The following is a 15,431-nucleotide window of genomic DNA, read 5'->3' on the forward strand; positions in this document are numbered from 1 at the left end:
TTGATCATGTTCACATAATAATAAATAAAACAACTCTACAAGCAAACAAAGTTACTTCTGTCTCTGCTTCTCCGTCGCCTATCTCTTCCTCTCTGTGTCAGATTTTTAGTTACTCCTCTGCCTCCTTTAGCGATAATGGTACGTGTAATAAATGTAGCATTTTTGTAGCTTTGGAGGCGAGGGTGTCGGAATTGGAGTCCCGGCTCTGCGCTGTTGAAAAGCCCGTAAACAGCCGTAGCTACTTAGCTAGCGCGGGGCTAACTAGCTCAGAACCATCCCGTAACGACCCTCCAGCAGAACCCAAGCAGCCGGGACTTCAGGCCGGCTGGGTGACGGTACGCAGGAAGCATAGAACTCAGCCTGTGGGCCACCACCAACCCGTCCACGTTTCTAATAGATTTTCCCCGCTCAGTGACGCACCCACTGACAAGCCGACTCTGATCATTGGCAGCTCCATAGTCAGAAACGTGGCATTAGAGACTCCAGCAACCATAGTTAAATGTTTACCTGGGGCCAGAGCGGGCGACATTAAATCTTATCTGAAACTGCTGACTAAGGATATGCGTAAATACAGTAAGATTGTTATCCACGCTGGCGGTAACGACACCCGGTTACGCCAATCGGAGGTCAGTAAAATTAATGTTGCTTCGGTGTGCAAGTTTGCCAAAGCAATGTCGGACTTCGTAATTTTCTCTGGCCCCCTGCCTGATCGGACCAGTGACGTCATGTTTAGCCGCACGCTGTCCTTCAACTGCTGGCTGTCTAGGTGGTGTCCTGAAAACAACGTGGGCTACATTGATAATTGGAAAACTTTTTGGGGAAAACCTGGTCTGATGCGGGGAGACGGCATCCATCCCTCTTTCGATGGAGCAGCTCTTCTTTCTAGGAACATGGCCAGTTTTATTAGTCCTCCATGACTACCCAGGGTCCAGACCAGGAAGCAGAGTCGTAGTTTAACCCACCCCTCTGCAGCTTCTGTACTGTTACCCACCCACTACCCCATAGAGACAGTGTCCTGCCCACGGCCAAAATCACACAGATAGAATATCAGGCTTAATAAAGCAAATCATGGAAATCTCATAAATATTAGAACAAATTCAACCGAGCAGAAAACTAGAAAAATTAAATGTGGGTTGTTGAACATTAGATCCATTTTTTCTAAGACTTTGTTAGTTAATGACTTGATTTGTGATAATCAGATCTCTTTGCTCTCTCTCACAGAATCCTGGCTGCAGCAAGAGGACTATGTTAGCTTAAACGAGTTGACTCCTTCAAATTATTTAAATCATCATATTGCTCGAAGTACAGGGCGAGGAGGAGGGGTAGCAACCAGTTTTCATTCGGACTTATTAATCAGTCCCTTACCAATTAATAGCTACAGTTCGTTCGAACATCTTATTCTTAGTTTTCCTAATCCAGATTGCAAAACTGTAAAACCACTCTTGTTTGTAGTTTTATATCGTCCACCAGGCCCTTACTCTGAGTTTTTGGATCAGATCTCTGATTTTTTATCTGATTTGGTGCTACATACTGATAAGGTCATTGTAGTGGGGTGTAACAGACGCTGTCTATTTTGGTGGCCACAAGGTGGCCTCATCGCTACATCTTGCTCTCCTGGCTCTAACGGAGCCAGGTGCAGCTCATTTCAATCAGTGCGCTCCCTGTTAAAAGGCAGCTCCTTCTGACATTCGAGGAGGGAAGCTTAGAAGAGGCCTGGTGTTAGAGCGAGTGTTCCTCTTTTTCCTTCCTAGAAAACCTGACGTTAAAGTCTCGTTTGATACCTATGTGGTTAGATTATCCTTCCTCGAAATATCAAGCTTGGTTGTGTTTCACTAGCATACTCGTAAAAGAGTTCAGCTCACCCTTTTGGTGGAGTTTTTGGTGTTCCTCCAAATTCCTTCCTTTTACCCGGTTTAGTCCCGGCGCTTTGTGTTTAGTTGTTTATTGTTATTTACCCACGTGTTGGATGACCTCTTTGTTTATTAATCTTAGTGTTGTTTGCCCAGTGTAACCGGGTCACCTTAGTTCCCGGAAGTAATTCTGGTTGTACGTGTCATGCCGCTGACACAGGAGAGGCCAGGTGTGTAGTTAGAGGGCTGCTATAATTAGGGCAGCTGGGGTCTAGCCGCAAAAGTCGAAAGCCTCGCTTTGGGTGCAGACGTGGGTGTAGCTAAGTGGTGAGTGATCTGGCTTTGCTTTAGTTTAAAGGTTTTTTCCTTAATCGGTTTCTCTTTATGAAATGTGAGCAGGACTGAGGGGTGAACAACCGGGAATTTACATTGGCAAGCGGTCAGCCGATGAGGTACTGGTTTACAACATTCATAGCATTTTTTGTGCTTCGTTAGAATAGGACTAACAATGCGTGTTTTGTTCACAGATCTTAGCCTGTTACTGTTTTTCCAGTTCTTTTTATTAAACCTTTTCCAGCTCTTTTATTAAACCCTTTTTCCGGTTCTATTTTATCAATAGTCGTCTTCTCTAGAGGGGAAAGGAAGGAACACTTTTATGAGACTGGTGGTTAACATTGAGGACAGTGCTGTCACTGGGAGGGTGTCACGACGTGCTGCGGAGTGGAGCGGAGATAAGGCGAGGATCCAGACCGGGGAGGAAGCAGGCAGACAGGTAGAAAAAAACTTCACAGGTTTATTAGGACGCACGCTGACAATGAAACAATGACTCCACACAGGACACAAAACAGACAGGGTTTAAATACAGGAGGACCAGGAGCTAAGGTGATTGGGAAACAAGAGGCAGGTGGGGGTAATTAACGAGACAGAGCTGAACTAAACAGGGAGACAGGACAGGGTGTGACAGTACCCCCCCCCCCCCCCCTCAAAGGGCGGATCCCAGACACCCACAGGAACAAGGAGCAGGGCGGGAGGAGGGGGACCCGGAGGGAGGGCCCAGAGGAACCGAGGGACCGATGGAGAGGCGGCAGGGAACAGCAGAGTCCGGGGGCCTGCGGCAAATGAGGAGGCGACGGGCGCTTGGAGGCTGGCGCCTGCGGCAGAAGAGGAGGCGACGGGCCCATGGAGGCCGGTGCCTGCGGCAGATGAGGAGGCGACGGGCCCCTGGAGGCCGGCGCCTGTGGCAGAAGAGGAGGCGACGGGCCCTTGGAGGCTGGCGCCTGCGGCAGAAGAGGAGGCGATGGGCCCTTGGAGGCCGGCGCCAGCGGCAGAGGAGGAGACGAGGACGGACCCTTGAGGGTCTGCGTCCATGATAGAGGAGCTCTGCAGGCTGGGCCGGTGACAAAGTCTCTGCAGGCTGGGCCGGTGACAAAGTCTCTGCAGGCTGGGCCGGAGCGGCCCTCAAAACCACCATCGGAACCGGAAACCGTGGAGACGCCCGGCTGGACGGAGTGTCGACCTCTTGAGTGCAGAGAGCATCCCCAGATGAGGCGACTTCAGACGAGGCGACATCGTCAGACAAGGCGACTTCAGACGAGGCGACGTCGTCAGACGAGCCGACTTCAGACGAGGCGACGTCATCAGACGAGCCGACTTCAGAGACGGCGACGTCATCAGACGAGCCGACTTCAGAGGCGATGACGTCATCAAACGAGCCGACTTCAGAAGAGGAGGCGATGTCATCAGAGGAGGCCACGTCATCAGACGGGCCGACTTCGGAGGAGGAGGCCACATCAGACGAGCCGACTTCAGAGGCGACGTCATCAGACGAGCCGACTTCAGAGGCGACGTCATCAGACGAGCCGACTTCAGAGGAGGAGGCGACGTCATCAGACGAGCCGACTTCAGAGGAGGAGGCGACATCATCAGAGGAGCCGACTTCAGAGGAGGAGGCAACGTCATCAGAGGAGGAGGCCACGTCATCAGACGAGCCGACTTCAGAGGAGGAGGCGACGTCATCAGAGGAGGAGGCCACGTCATCAGACGAGCCGACTTCAGAGGCGACGTCATCAGACGAGCCGACTTCAGAGGAGGAGGCAACGTCATCAGACGAGCCGACTTCAGAGGAGGAGGCGACGTCATCAGAGGAGCCGACTTCAGAGGAGGAGGCGACGTCATCAGAGGAGGAGGCCACGTCATCAGACGAGCCGACTTCAGAGGAGGAGGCGACGTCATCAGAGGAGGCCACGTCATCAGAGGAGGAGGCCACGTCATCAGACGAGCCGACTTCGGAGGACACGCCTTCGGACACGTCGACTTCAGAGGAGGCGCCTTCGGACACGTCGACTTCAGAACAGGCGCCTTCGGACACGTCGACTTCAGAACAGGAACGGGCGTCGACTTCAGAACAGGAACGGGCGTCGACTTCCCTTGACTTCTTGTCCGAGGGCGTCGGCTTCGGGTCCGGGGGCGTCGACTTCTGGTCCTTCGGTTTTCGGACGGTCGACCTCTGGACCGGAACCGGAACCGTCTACTTCGTGCCCGGAGGAGTCAGCTTCTGGTCCCTCGACTTCTGAACCGCCGAGTTTTGGTCCGGATCCGGTACCGTCTGCTTTTGGGTCGGTAGCAGGGCCGCTGCTAGGAGAGCTTGGAGCGATGAGGAGAGGCGGGAGGTCAGCTTGTCCAACTCTAGCTCCCTGAGGCTGAGCGCCCAACGGAGCTGGGCCAGCTCAGTCCGCTGACCAGCGAGATCTGCTGGGTGAATCCCGCGCTCGCTCCTCTGGCCCAGAGACGAGGAGGATAGAGCATCCAGGTGAGACTCCTGGCGGCTGAGGAGCTCGCGGAACCGGTCGAGCTCCGCCCGTTGTTCTATCAGCCGGGCTGCGATTGCTGCTCCTTCCTCTGCAACCGACGGAGGCTCCGGTTCGGCAGGAGACGGGACTGGTGGTCTGGCCGGGGGCGTGTCCGAACTGCCACGCCGGGCACGGCCAGCGGCGGGCTCGAAGCTCCGTCCAGAAGCGCAGGGCTGCGGTGGCTTCCGGCGTCTCTCCCCACGCCGTGGACCGACTCCGGGGGTACAGATCGCCAGCCTCGTGCCCCCATAGCTGGAGCGATCTGGCAGCGGCTCCCAGTCCAAATATGCCTCCGGTTCCGGGAGGACAGGGAGGAACGCCGCGGCCGAAGGTCGGCGATGCCGGCGGCGGCAGTGAGGCGGAGCTGGGCCTGGAGACGGAGAAGCCGGCTGGTGGGTCGGGGTAAGCCACTGGAGCAGATTCTCCCAAGGCAGAATCTCCCGGCTGGATCCATCAACGGGTTCGGGTGGAGTCATTCTGTCACGACGTACTGCGGAGTGGAGCAGAGATAAGGCGAGGATCCAGACCGGGGAGGAAGCAGGCAGGCAGACAGGTAGAATTAACTTCACAGGTTTATTAGGACGCACGCTGACAATGAAACAATGACTCCACACAGGACACAAAACAGACAGGTATGGCGTCAGAGGCGTGCCACAACACGTGCACGCGGATTGGGTCCACATCGCGCGTGTGAACAGGACTCGCGAGTGAAAATATACATAGCGAGAGGTCATTTGTGCACTGAGAGGGAGCAAACTGTGTCTGTGAGCGCACAAGGATGTGCACAAGTGACAAACCTGCGTGCGCGCGTTGCCAACGAGCACACGGCAGAGGAAAACGTGCGCGCGCGGCAGCCTCTCTGCGCGCTCGGCAGCCTCTCTGCGTGCTCGGTTTCTGACTCTGCTCGCTCGGCTGTAAGGGGTTTTGGCACTCTGGAGGCGTGGCCTGTGGCAGATCTTCTCTGTCCTCTGATTGGTTAATTTACCCCGCACTTTACCCTCTACCTATCTATATAAAGAAATCTGATATTCAGTAGTTGTTGTCATAGCTCAGCTGGTAGAGCTGGTGACTCTCCCCCCAGAGGATCCAGGTTCGAGTATGGGCAAGGCAAATAGAGTAGATGTTGTGTAATTTTTTTCCTAATTCCTGTGATATTATTTTACAGTTGTGACCGTTCAACTGTCATTAAACGTCCGAATGTTTGCTGGGCAGTGTTTTAAAAAGTGCACATAAGCTAGATGATTTTAACCATATAAAATTAATATTTTTTGTGATACTGGAAAAATACATACTGAAATAAAACTACTGATTGAAAACTTTATGACTGTGGTTGTATAATATATGACTCACTAATACACTGCAAAGGCCCTTAGAGTGGGGCTTCCAGAGAGAAAGAGAGAGAATTTGTATTCTGTCAAAGTAGTAATATTACTTCAGCCACTCTTGAGAGGAGACTCCAGGTAAAAATAGACTTGTGGGTGTAGGTATGTTCAAGTTTAAAAAGTTCTTGCCTCATTAATGTATTGTTTATTTTTTTCAGCATTTAATTGACAAATTATCCTTTCAAATAATTAATTGATGAGTTACATAATTGTCCATTTAGAATTGTTGTATGGACTGAGTCAAGTTTGGTGCACTTTATATATTTCAAAACATGTTTTTTTATTTATTTTAATGATTCATATAAATAATTTAAATGTTAATTTAATGAAATATTTCTATTTTTTCATTACCTCACCCTTGTTTTGACAAAAACGGGACATTGCTGGATAATATCATGGAGAAACTATTTGTTCACAGTACTTGGCTCAGTGAGGATCTGTATACCAAAGGAGGAGATACTCAGAAATCTGTCTGCAGATTGTTACAACCATGGACGTCACTAGGATTGAGAAATAGGGGGGGCTTAGCCCCAGGAGCTTGACCTTGAACATTTTTTTCACACCCTGCAAAAACTTTGTCAATTAATTCATTATCTGAAGAACATTTAACAAAACCTATTATTTCATCACTTTCTTTTCCTTTCCTACCTTTGTGCATTTTCTCTCTTCTTTTTATAAATAATAACGCTTAATCAGTTCATTGGTCGGGTCTATGTTGAAGAAAGATTTTATATAAGTCCATTAAAAATTAGATATGTTATATTTCCAAATAAAGCTATTCATTTCAGTTTACTGCACTTAACATGGGGAAATGTTGCAGTCATTTGTTTAATTACAACTTGCTTAATTATAAATGTTACTGAAATTTGACAAAGAACAAATGAATAATTGTCAAACTTGTATTCTGCCAAATGAGTGTGCAGTTGACAGTTTTAATATATGAATAACACTGATATGATATGGAATAAAGGAGTATGTAATTAACAATTACAAGACAAAATAACAATATATATAAAAATTAGGGCTGGGACTTGATTAAAATTTTTAATCTAATTAATTAGAGGCTTTGTAATTTATTAATCTAAATTAATCGCATTGTAATCGTTCAGGAAAATGTGCTCTCAAAGCAAAACTTAATTAAAATTATGAGACAGAGAATTAAACATTAGACATAGTTACAGTTGTGGTCAGAAGTTTACATACACTTGTAAAAAATATAATATAATGGCTCTACTGAGTGTCCCGTTATTTCTAAAACTCTGATTTTTCTCTGATAGAGTGATTGGAACAGATACTTCTTTGTCACAAAAAACATTCATGAAGTTTGGTTCTTTAATGTCTTTATTATGGGTTAACATAGTCACTCATAATCACTCACAAGAAGTTAAGAGGCCATGCTATGAAGCTCAGTTCACTGACACGTTTCTAAGTCACCAAAATTGCTAGTTCATGTTGCTGTATGTATATTTGTGACCCAGCAAATGTGATCACTTTTCTCTGTTAACCCATAATAAAGACATTAAAGAACCAAACTTCATGAATGTTTTTTGTGACAAAGAAGTATCTGTTCCAATCACTCTATCAGAGAAAAATCAGAGTTTTAGAAATAACGGGACACTCAGTAGAGCCATTATATTATATTTTTTACTAGTGTATGTAAACTTCTGACCACAACTGTATTACTGTAAAACTAAAGATTTTAATAAAAAAATGCATTTTAATTAATCAAATGTCACTGTGTGATTTGAAACAAGACCCAAATCAACTAAAATTTATTATTACAAATAAAAAATGCCTGCAAAGGGTTCCTGAGCCTTTAAATAGTCTGTCTAGTTGAATGACTGAAATAAATTTGACTTTGCACCAGATTCTAATTTTTCCAGTTTCACTTGTTTGTATAATTGGGAGTTTTTATTAGCATTTCTGCTCATAATGTAGTAAAAACACACATATAAATAATAATCCTTCAAAATGACAGTAGAACAGGCACAAATATGATCTAGGACTTAAATGTACTAACTTTTAACACCAGAGCAGGCATGGCATATTCTGAGAATGGTCAGGAACACTAACTGGTTCCAGTTGGATGACTGGAGGATGATGGGAAGATAAAAGATCATGGTGAGGAAATAATGATCTGACGAACAGGTGAGCGGACCTTCCTTACATGGGAAGTCCTGCTGTCTCAGGGATGCTGCAGACCCGCAGATTCACGCCTGCAGCAGCGAATCTGGTGTGATCTCCAGCCTGATCACAACTTCCTCGTTCCTCGCTGCCCCTGATGCACGTAAGCATCCGCCCCTTAGCTGATGACAGCTTCAACACACCTGCTGCTTAATGATAGTAATGCATGTGATGTTTAGACAGAGACTCGTCTCAGAAACGTATGACTCCCCGACAGAATTGTTTAGAAAATCATCAGAAAAGTTTCAGAGTGTTTCTGTTTTAACTTAAACTTCTGTTTTCAACTTTAAGACACGTTGTTTGTGATTGTTTACAGAGCAGTGAAAACACGGAGCGTTCTCCCAGCGGCAGCCAGGTGCCTCTCGTTTGTCTGACTACTTTCATAAACTACTGTTAGGGCACAGAATTATTCTGTCTGGTGCTTTCAGCGCTGCACAGATGTTACGTAAATGTTAAAAATATAGCTTACCGCAACTTTTGTAAAGTTTCTTGTGCCACCGGACAGCTGCAGCAGTAACGATTTCTGAAAAATGTTCGTGACACGGACTCCGTTGTTGTCTGGAAGTTTTTTTTTTCAAGTTAAGAAAAGAGGCGGACGGGTTTCCTAAATCCTGCATCAGTCCAAGCAAGGCAACTTCTTTCCGTTTTTATTCCGTTAGTAGCCATTAGCTCTGTGCATTGTTGTGTGCGTCAGTGATATTCAGTCTACGAGGAAGTCGTGCAGTGACAAAGGTTCCGCCGTGCTCGAAATGCAAGCTGCGATTAAATGCGTGGATTTTTTTTAACGTGTCGTTTTTTTATAATTAATCATAATTAACGCGTTAAAGTCCCAGCCCTAAAAAAACTCAAAATGATAGGGGGGGCTTGTGATTATTTTAGGGGGGCTGAAGCCCCCCTAAGACGGACCTAACGACGTCAGCGGTTACAACCCAGACTGGAAGTGGTGGGCTGTAATAAGAAAGGAGACCAAACAGAGGAGTGGGGGGTTCAACAACTGATTTATTTAACCAAAGTAAGGATTTACTAAAGCAAGTTAGTGAACAGAAAATGGCCATCTCAAGGTTTTACTCGGATGTCCCTCAGCAGGGTGCAGCACTGTTGAAGGTCATCTGAATGAAAGCTTGATATGCAGCTTCTTTATGAAAGTGTGTAAATATACAGTGTGGTTGCCGTACATATGTTGAGGTTCTCAGACATCAGGCGTCTTTGCCCAGGCCTTCACTAGTGGGCTATTTTAAAAGTTGGTAAGGAGAAAAACCACAGCATATAGCTGATTGTTTACAAATGCAAGGAGGGGAATAACAATCAAAAAGCTTGTGTTCTTGGACCAGATGAATGGAGTGCTCCACATGCACTCTCAGACATGTTATGGCTTCTGTTTCTATAACTTCACATGCAGACATTTGAGTTTTGCCAGAAAGGAAAGGACTAACCTGGGAATCTGGTGTGTTGAAAATGCTACAACTAGAGATGGTCATCATGGTAGACAGGGGTTTCTTCATTGATGACATTGTGCCCTGCAAAGTGTACAGGCCAGCTTTCCTTTCTGGCAAACCTCAAATGTCTGCATGTGAAGTTATAGAAACAGAAGCCATAACATGTCTGAGAGTGCATGTGGAGCGCTCCATTCATCTAGAACAGCTGAAAAAGAAAAAGAGATATTATGGGTGGTGTGTGTCAGCCTTCAGAAAGATGCTGATCAACTAGCTGAACAGGCAGAAAATAAACCGAGCACGCTCATGGCTCAAATGATAACAAAATCTAATACTCCAAGGAAGAGATACAGGGACAAATGCAGTGAACTGACAGATGTTGAGTCAGAGCTGGAATCAAAAACTAGTGAGCTAAGGCACATGAATTAATCCTGTTGTGTGTGAAAAAAATGCTGTAGCATGTTCAATAACATGTAACTTTCCATGCAACTATGTATTTGCCATGTTCCAGGCATACATTTTTTTGTTGTTTATCTCAGGGTACATTATAATACATTGAATTCTCAGAGGATTTTTTTATGTACATATATATCCGTGGATTCTCATGTGTGTTTGTTTATGGCATTAAAAAGGTTAAAAATGGCATTAAAATGGCATTAAAAAGCATTAAATTTGTTTTGCTGATTTCTGCAGAAACCCTGGATAAAGAAAGTCACTCATCCTGCTGGAAAGATTACACACGAGTGTAAGGTGTATGGAGCTTTCAGTGAACTATTTTCAGTTGGTGAAAAAAAAATCATGAATGAAAGAATTTGGAAAATCAACAGTTCATAATTGTTTTTAAGAATAAAAACAACAGGTTTTTTTTCAGTCATTCTTGTGAAATTGATATTACTAATATTATTTGAAACACATGATCAAAATACAGTTCAACCCCAATAAAAAACATAAGAGATGTTTGATGCTTTTGGTGCTAAACTTTGGATCCATGACAGGTGGTCACTAGACTTTTAAAACCAGTCTAGAGCAGTTTCCGTTTTTATCTGCATGGCACAGCATGATGGTTGTTTCTGTCCTCCAGGTAAAGGCACAGTTGAAAGGAACACAAGGAAATCATGGATGGATTGGATGATTTTACAGTATCGATTCTAAATGGTATGTCAACCTTGTGTTTCAAAATATATTCATCTGTGTAAACTGCTGAGTAACTGGATTGTTTATGCTCACAGTTGTTTAATTTAACTATGTTCTGTAATCCTTATTCACATAGATTCTGAGATTGGAGATTCTCCTATGTTTTTTAAATGTTTGTTATGTTTTTTTAGCTGACAAGGATAGTCGAGTAACGCAGGCCAGGCATTACAAGACTCTGCAGGCAATGTATAAGAAGCCAAGGCCCAACCAAGACGCTGTCCGGCAAATCCTTGACCTTGAGTTTCAATCAAGACGAGCCTTCATTGACAGTGATGTTCTGAAAGAAGAGGAAAGAGCCGGAAAGATTCTCGAGGCATACCCATGTTTCAAGGAGCTTCACAATGTAAGTGGCTTATTTTTTATTGTTTCTTCCCCATAAAGCAAGCATATACTTTTTTGTTTCTTTCACTATAGGTGATGGACGAGCTGAGGCGCATCCTGGATAAAGGCAACTGCACATTCCTGACAGAATTAAAGAAGCGATGGGATGACTTCTGCTCCACGGTTCAGTTTTACGGTGTTTGGAAGAAGGTGTTGAAGCCACCCATGAACCTGGATGAAGGTTAGTCATTGTGCTGTCATCCACACACCATGTAACTGTTGCTACAGATATAAGTATGATTATCGTTATGTATATTGTTAACACTGATGAAACTGGAATAATTGTACCATATTGGTTAGAATGTCAGATGACCCCTCTTTAATAAAGTATATAGTTAAATATTTCTTAAGCTGAGGAGACCAAACTTTCTCAGAGAAAAAGATGATAGCTGGGGTGCACTGTCACATCCACTCCTGCCGGAACCAACCGGACTCCACCTCCCATCAGGCCAGGAGTCGAACCTACTGCTCCCGTCAGAAGCCAAATTTCCCGCTCCTCTCGGAAGCACACACCTGGAGCAGCTGGCTTTTTCCTGCCTCCCGCTCCAACTCCAGCCGTGGGGTAATTCACCGTCTGTGACAGCATGACTGAGCCCTGTCACGGATGGTGACTTACCCCACGGCTGGAGTCGATGGAGCGGGAGGCAGGAAGAAGCTGGCTGCTCCAGGTGTGGGTGGAGTGTGCTCCAGAGAGGAGCAGGAGGTTCGGCTCCGGATCAGAGCAAGGAGTTTAGAGTCTGTTAAGGTAAAAGAGGCTCTAGTCTTGAGCTTGAAGAACCCTCGATGACTGACGGCGTCTGGAAGAATGCTTCCGGCTTTTATGAGTGGCGTAGGGAACGTTGGCGAGTGCCGGAGGCACGAGGCCTGATAGGAGGTGGAGTCCGGTTGGTTCTGCTGGGAGTGGATCCGGCAAGAGTGGATGTGACAGTGCACTGTGTGTCCTTGAACATTGATAAGTTCGAGGGGCAACAAGGACAAGAAGCTTGACCTTTCTGTACATTACATCAACTACATTTAAAATTAAACACAACAAACCATAAAAATAGTCTACAGTGTTTAAATTTATTTATAATTTTATTTATATTGCTCTTTGTGACTGCTAGGATTCTGGGGCCTCATTCACCAAAACTTTGTAGAAATATTCCTAAATTCGTTCCTATGAAAGAAATTTAGATTGTTCGTACAAACAGTCAAAATCCTGATTTATGAAACATGCGGTGGCCTCTCGTACGCACGTTCCTCTATACTCGTCTGATTAAAAATCACACATGCATACCCAGGTGCTCATGTCTGTTCAGTCATTTATATACAGAAACACCCTCAATTAACCATATTTGGTCACGCTACGTCCTCAGCACATTAAGGGATTCCTGTGTTCTACCCAGAAAAAAGAAAACTTGCGAGATCGAGACACTGGCTGCCAAAGTGCAAAAGAACCAAGCTAGTTGCAGAGGTTATAAACACAGTCGGGACAGAGGAGAGGTTCCTGTCGGGAATAAATTAAAAATAGAATTGAATAGCTCGTAGAGTAACGAGTTGTTATTTACATTTAAGAAGTCGATCTGCCTGGTGTTTGTTTTATTTGGAAATGTCTGAGAGTGCAGCCTCTTCTGAGCTGTCATTCAGTCTGGTTACCTTGAAGCGTGTGATTGGGGAGCAGAGGAGGTTCTGGAGGGTTCTAGTTGTAAAATAGAATATGGACTGGATTCGGATTTGTGCGGTTCATCTGTCGCTCCACAATGGATCCCAAATCACAGCATAGCTCCAGATGGATCTCCTGCCAGTGCATTCAAGGACACGAGAGCATGCTCAAATCCTTAATAATAACATAGAAACAATCTTTTATTTAATTCAGGCAGTAAGCAAGTGCCGACTGGCTTGAGATCCAGTCAGCTGCGGAGTCGATGCTCTTGTGATTGACTCTTGAATGTCTAGACCTATAATATAAGATGAACAATTTTTCTCAAATGAGTGTACAAAATAATGCTTTCTGGTATTTAGAAAAATACAGGACTGTTAATGGTGGCACGGGATTATTTGTGAACTCAAGATGAAGCTGTCAATCAGATTTAGGCAGAGTAATGTTGAACTAAAAGTTGATTTACTGTGTTCCAGTGAAACACAACATAGCCCTGTTCAGGGCACTCCCCATGCTCTTCCCATCACCAGCTGTACCCCCCAAGAAGCTGGGACATGCCAGTGAGGCATTAATTCATGTCCTTCAGGTTAGTTTTCTCATATCTGTTGAATGTCTGCAAGTGGTTTTATTTTGTACATGCAGGGTTTTTCCTGACTCAAATTGAGGCAGAGGTGGTACCATCCTGACCATGCCCCACCACATACTCTGTGCATTCAACTGCCTCAATTTTTTAAAAGCCAAATATGTTATCGTTAAGTGTTTGAATCTAAGCTTCTGTGGATTAATTGAATATTTCATTTGACAACGTTTCAAGTGAAACAAAACTGGTTTGCTGCTAAAAAATATGAAATAAAACATCAAAATGATCAGGCTGAAATAACAGACTCTTATTATGAAAGGCTCAATAATATGCATTAGATTAGTGTTTATTTCCTTTTTACCATCTGATATTTATAGTTAAAATATTTTTATATATTTGACCCACATTTCAGTAACGTTTTAGGTTTGTATTAATAACACTCATCTTAGTCTAAATGACACATAAATATATGCAGTAAAATATAATGTATTTCATTAACATGCATTTGTATTGGAAATGGTAACAACATTTAATTTCTGCTGCTAACAATGCAATGATGGCATGTCTATTATGTACGGGTTGGCAATAATACAGTTTAAATTATGTTCACTACGACGGCTTGCTGTACTTCCTGCTCCTGTGTGTGGAGCAGACTTGTAGCAGTAATGTGACTCGTATCTGCAGCGGTTCTGATCCGTAGTGCTGCAGGATGCAGAATAAACAGGATGGTGGGGACTTTTCATCTCTCTCTCTCTCTCTCTCTCTCTCTCTCTCTCTCTCTCTCTCTCTCTCTCTCTCTCTCTCTCTCTCTCTCATATATAATGTAATGTAATTAAAATTAGTATTAGGCAGAGTCTCAAAGTAATTAAAATTAAATGGTCAGTCATGTGGGGACAGCAATTGTGTCTCAAGTAGTTGGACTGCACCAGTAACATTTCAGATTCTCTGTTCTACCATGAAGAAATAATTTGTCCTTTTTCTTTAGCCAACAGAAGATCCAGCCATGTACCTCCAGAAGAGATCCCTCTTGGGCCCGGTTTTGCTGTTTGATGGGTCATCCTGTCTTGTGGCACTGGAAACCACTCCCATCACCACATTTGCAAAAGAAGACCTCGGTCAAGGTTTGCTGTATCTAATGGCATACTGCTACACCCTGCATCTCACTTATCCAAAGTGTGTGGCAACCCTTCTGTCTGTCATTCAGACTGAAGTTTTAAAGGACAATATCCATGAGCAAGACACCACAGGCTCATACAAAAAAGCCATGGCAGAGTGGAAAAGTTTTTGTTAGAAGTAGCACTGTCCAAGCTAGACTGTCATGTTTGTTCAGAAAAGTTCTTGCCCAACATTTAGAGGTTGTGATGTAGACATTTACAACTACATTCTTAATTTTTTTTTGTTAGATTCTTCCTGACACTGTATACGTTACCAAAAAAAAAATCTGTGTCTAAAATGTTCATCTTAAAACAAAGTTTTAGTATATGAAATGTTGAGGTTCTTCATGTGTTAGAGGAATACAAAACAATACGCTTAAAATTAAGATTTGTTAAGAAAGTCGTTGATCTGTGCGATGTTTGGAAAAATTTTTGACATTTGAAAAGAAATTTCAAATAAAGGTTGTTTATTACACCCTGTGCCTAATTTCTTTTATTATAAATTCTTTGTCTTGATTTAAAACAAAACCTATTAATGATTCTTGATTGCAGAAGATTAATCTTGTACAGTTGCTTGTTCCAAGATTGTTCATCTCAACATGAGAGGGATAAAAAACTGAAAAAAGCACCAACAGGCTAGTTTTGAGTTAATTTTATTTAATTTTGCACTTGAAATTAGTGTTTCACTACTTGTATTAAGAAATCTGTCACTTGTCTAAAGTGTAGATATTTTTTCTTATTTCAAGAAGTCTTACCAAGTGCAATTATCTTGCTGCACTGGCAGA

At 44.1% G+C, this 15,431-nt stretch overlaps 2 protein-coding genes across 3 annotated transcripts in view; both read left to right on the forward strand.

Moving 5' to 3' along the window:
* Nucleotides 1–15,431, forward strand: part of LOC129159787 (spectrin alpha chain, non-erythrocytic 1-like) — a 175,444-nt gene that overhangs the window by 85,740 nt on the left and 74,273 nt on the right. The gene's annotated exons all lie outside the window — the stretch shown is intronic.
* On the forward strand, nt 10,215–15,121 carry LOC129159784 (uncharacterized). 2 transcript variants are annotated; one of them, XM_054736983.2, is made up of 6 exons: nt 10,215–10,443; nt 10,780–10,853; nt 11,024–11,235; nt 11,307–11,454; nt 13,389–13,498; nt 14,478–15,121. In XM_054736983.2, the coding sequence occupies exons 2-6, from the start codon at nt 10,814–10,816 to the stop codon at nt 14,781–14,783; spliced, it is 816 nt and encodes a 271-aa protein (XP_054592958.1). In that variant the 5' UTR covers nt 10,215–10,443; nt 10,780–10,813; the 3' UTR covers nt 14,784–15,121. The 2 variants fall into 2 exon arrangements, with proteins under 2 accessions (XP_054592958.1, XP_054592957.1); XM_054736982.2 differs by lacking the exon at nt 10,215–10,443 and having other exon boundaries at nt 10,479–10,853.

Source organism: Nothobranchius furzeri, chromosome 4 (genome assembly GCF_043380555.1).
Source record: "Nothobranchius furzeri strain GRZ-AD chromosome 4, NfurGRZ-RIMD1, whole genome shotgun sequence".
NCBI lineage: Eukaryota > Metazoa > Chordata > Actinopteri > Cyprinodontiformes > Nothobranchiidae > Nothobranchius > Nothobranchius furzeri.

Excerpts from the sequence above, each read along its gene's own strand:
- LOC129159784 (XM_054736983.2), top strand. The coding sequence starts at position 10,814 with ATGGATGGATTGGATGATTTTACAGTATCGATTCTAAATG. Across the intron at positions 10,854-11,023 it reads TACAGTATCGATTCTAAATG|CTGACAAGGATAGTCGAGTA; the intron begins GTATGTCAACCT and ends ATGTTTTTTTAG. Across the intron at positions 13,499-14,477 it reads CATTAATTCATGTCCTTCAG|CCAACAGAAGATCCAGCCAT; the intron begins GTTAGTTTTCTC and ends CTTTTTCTTTAG.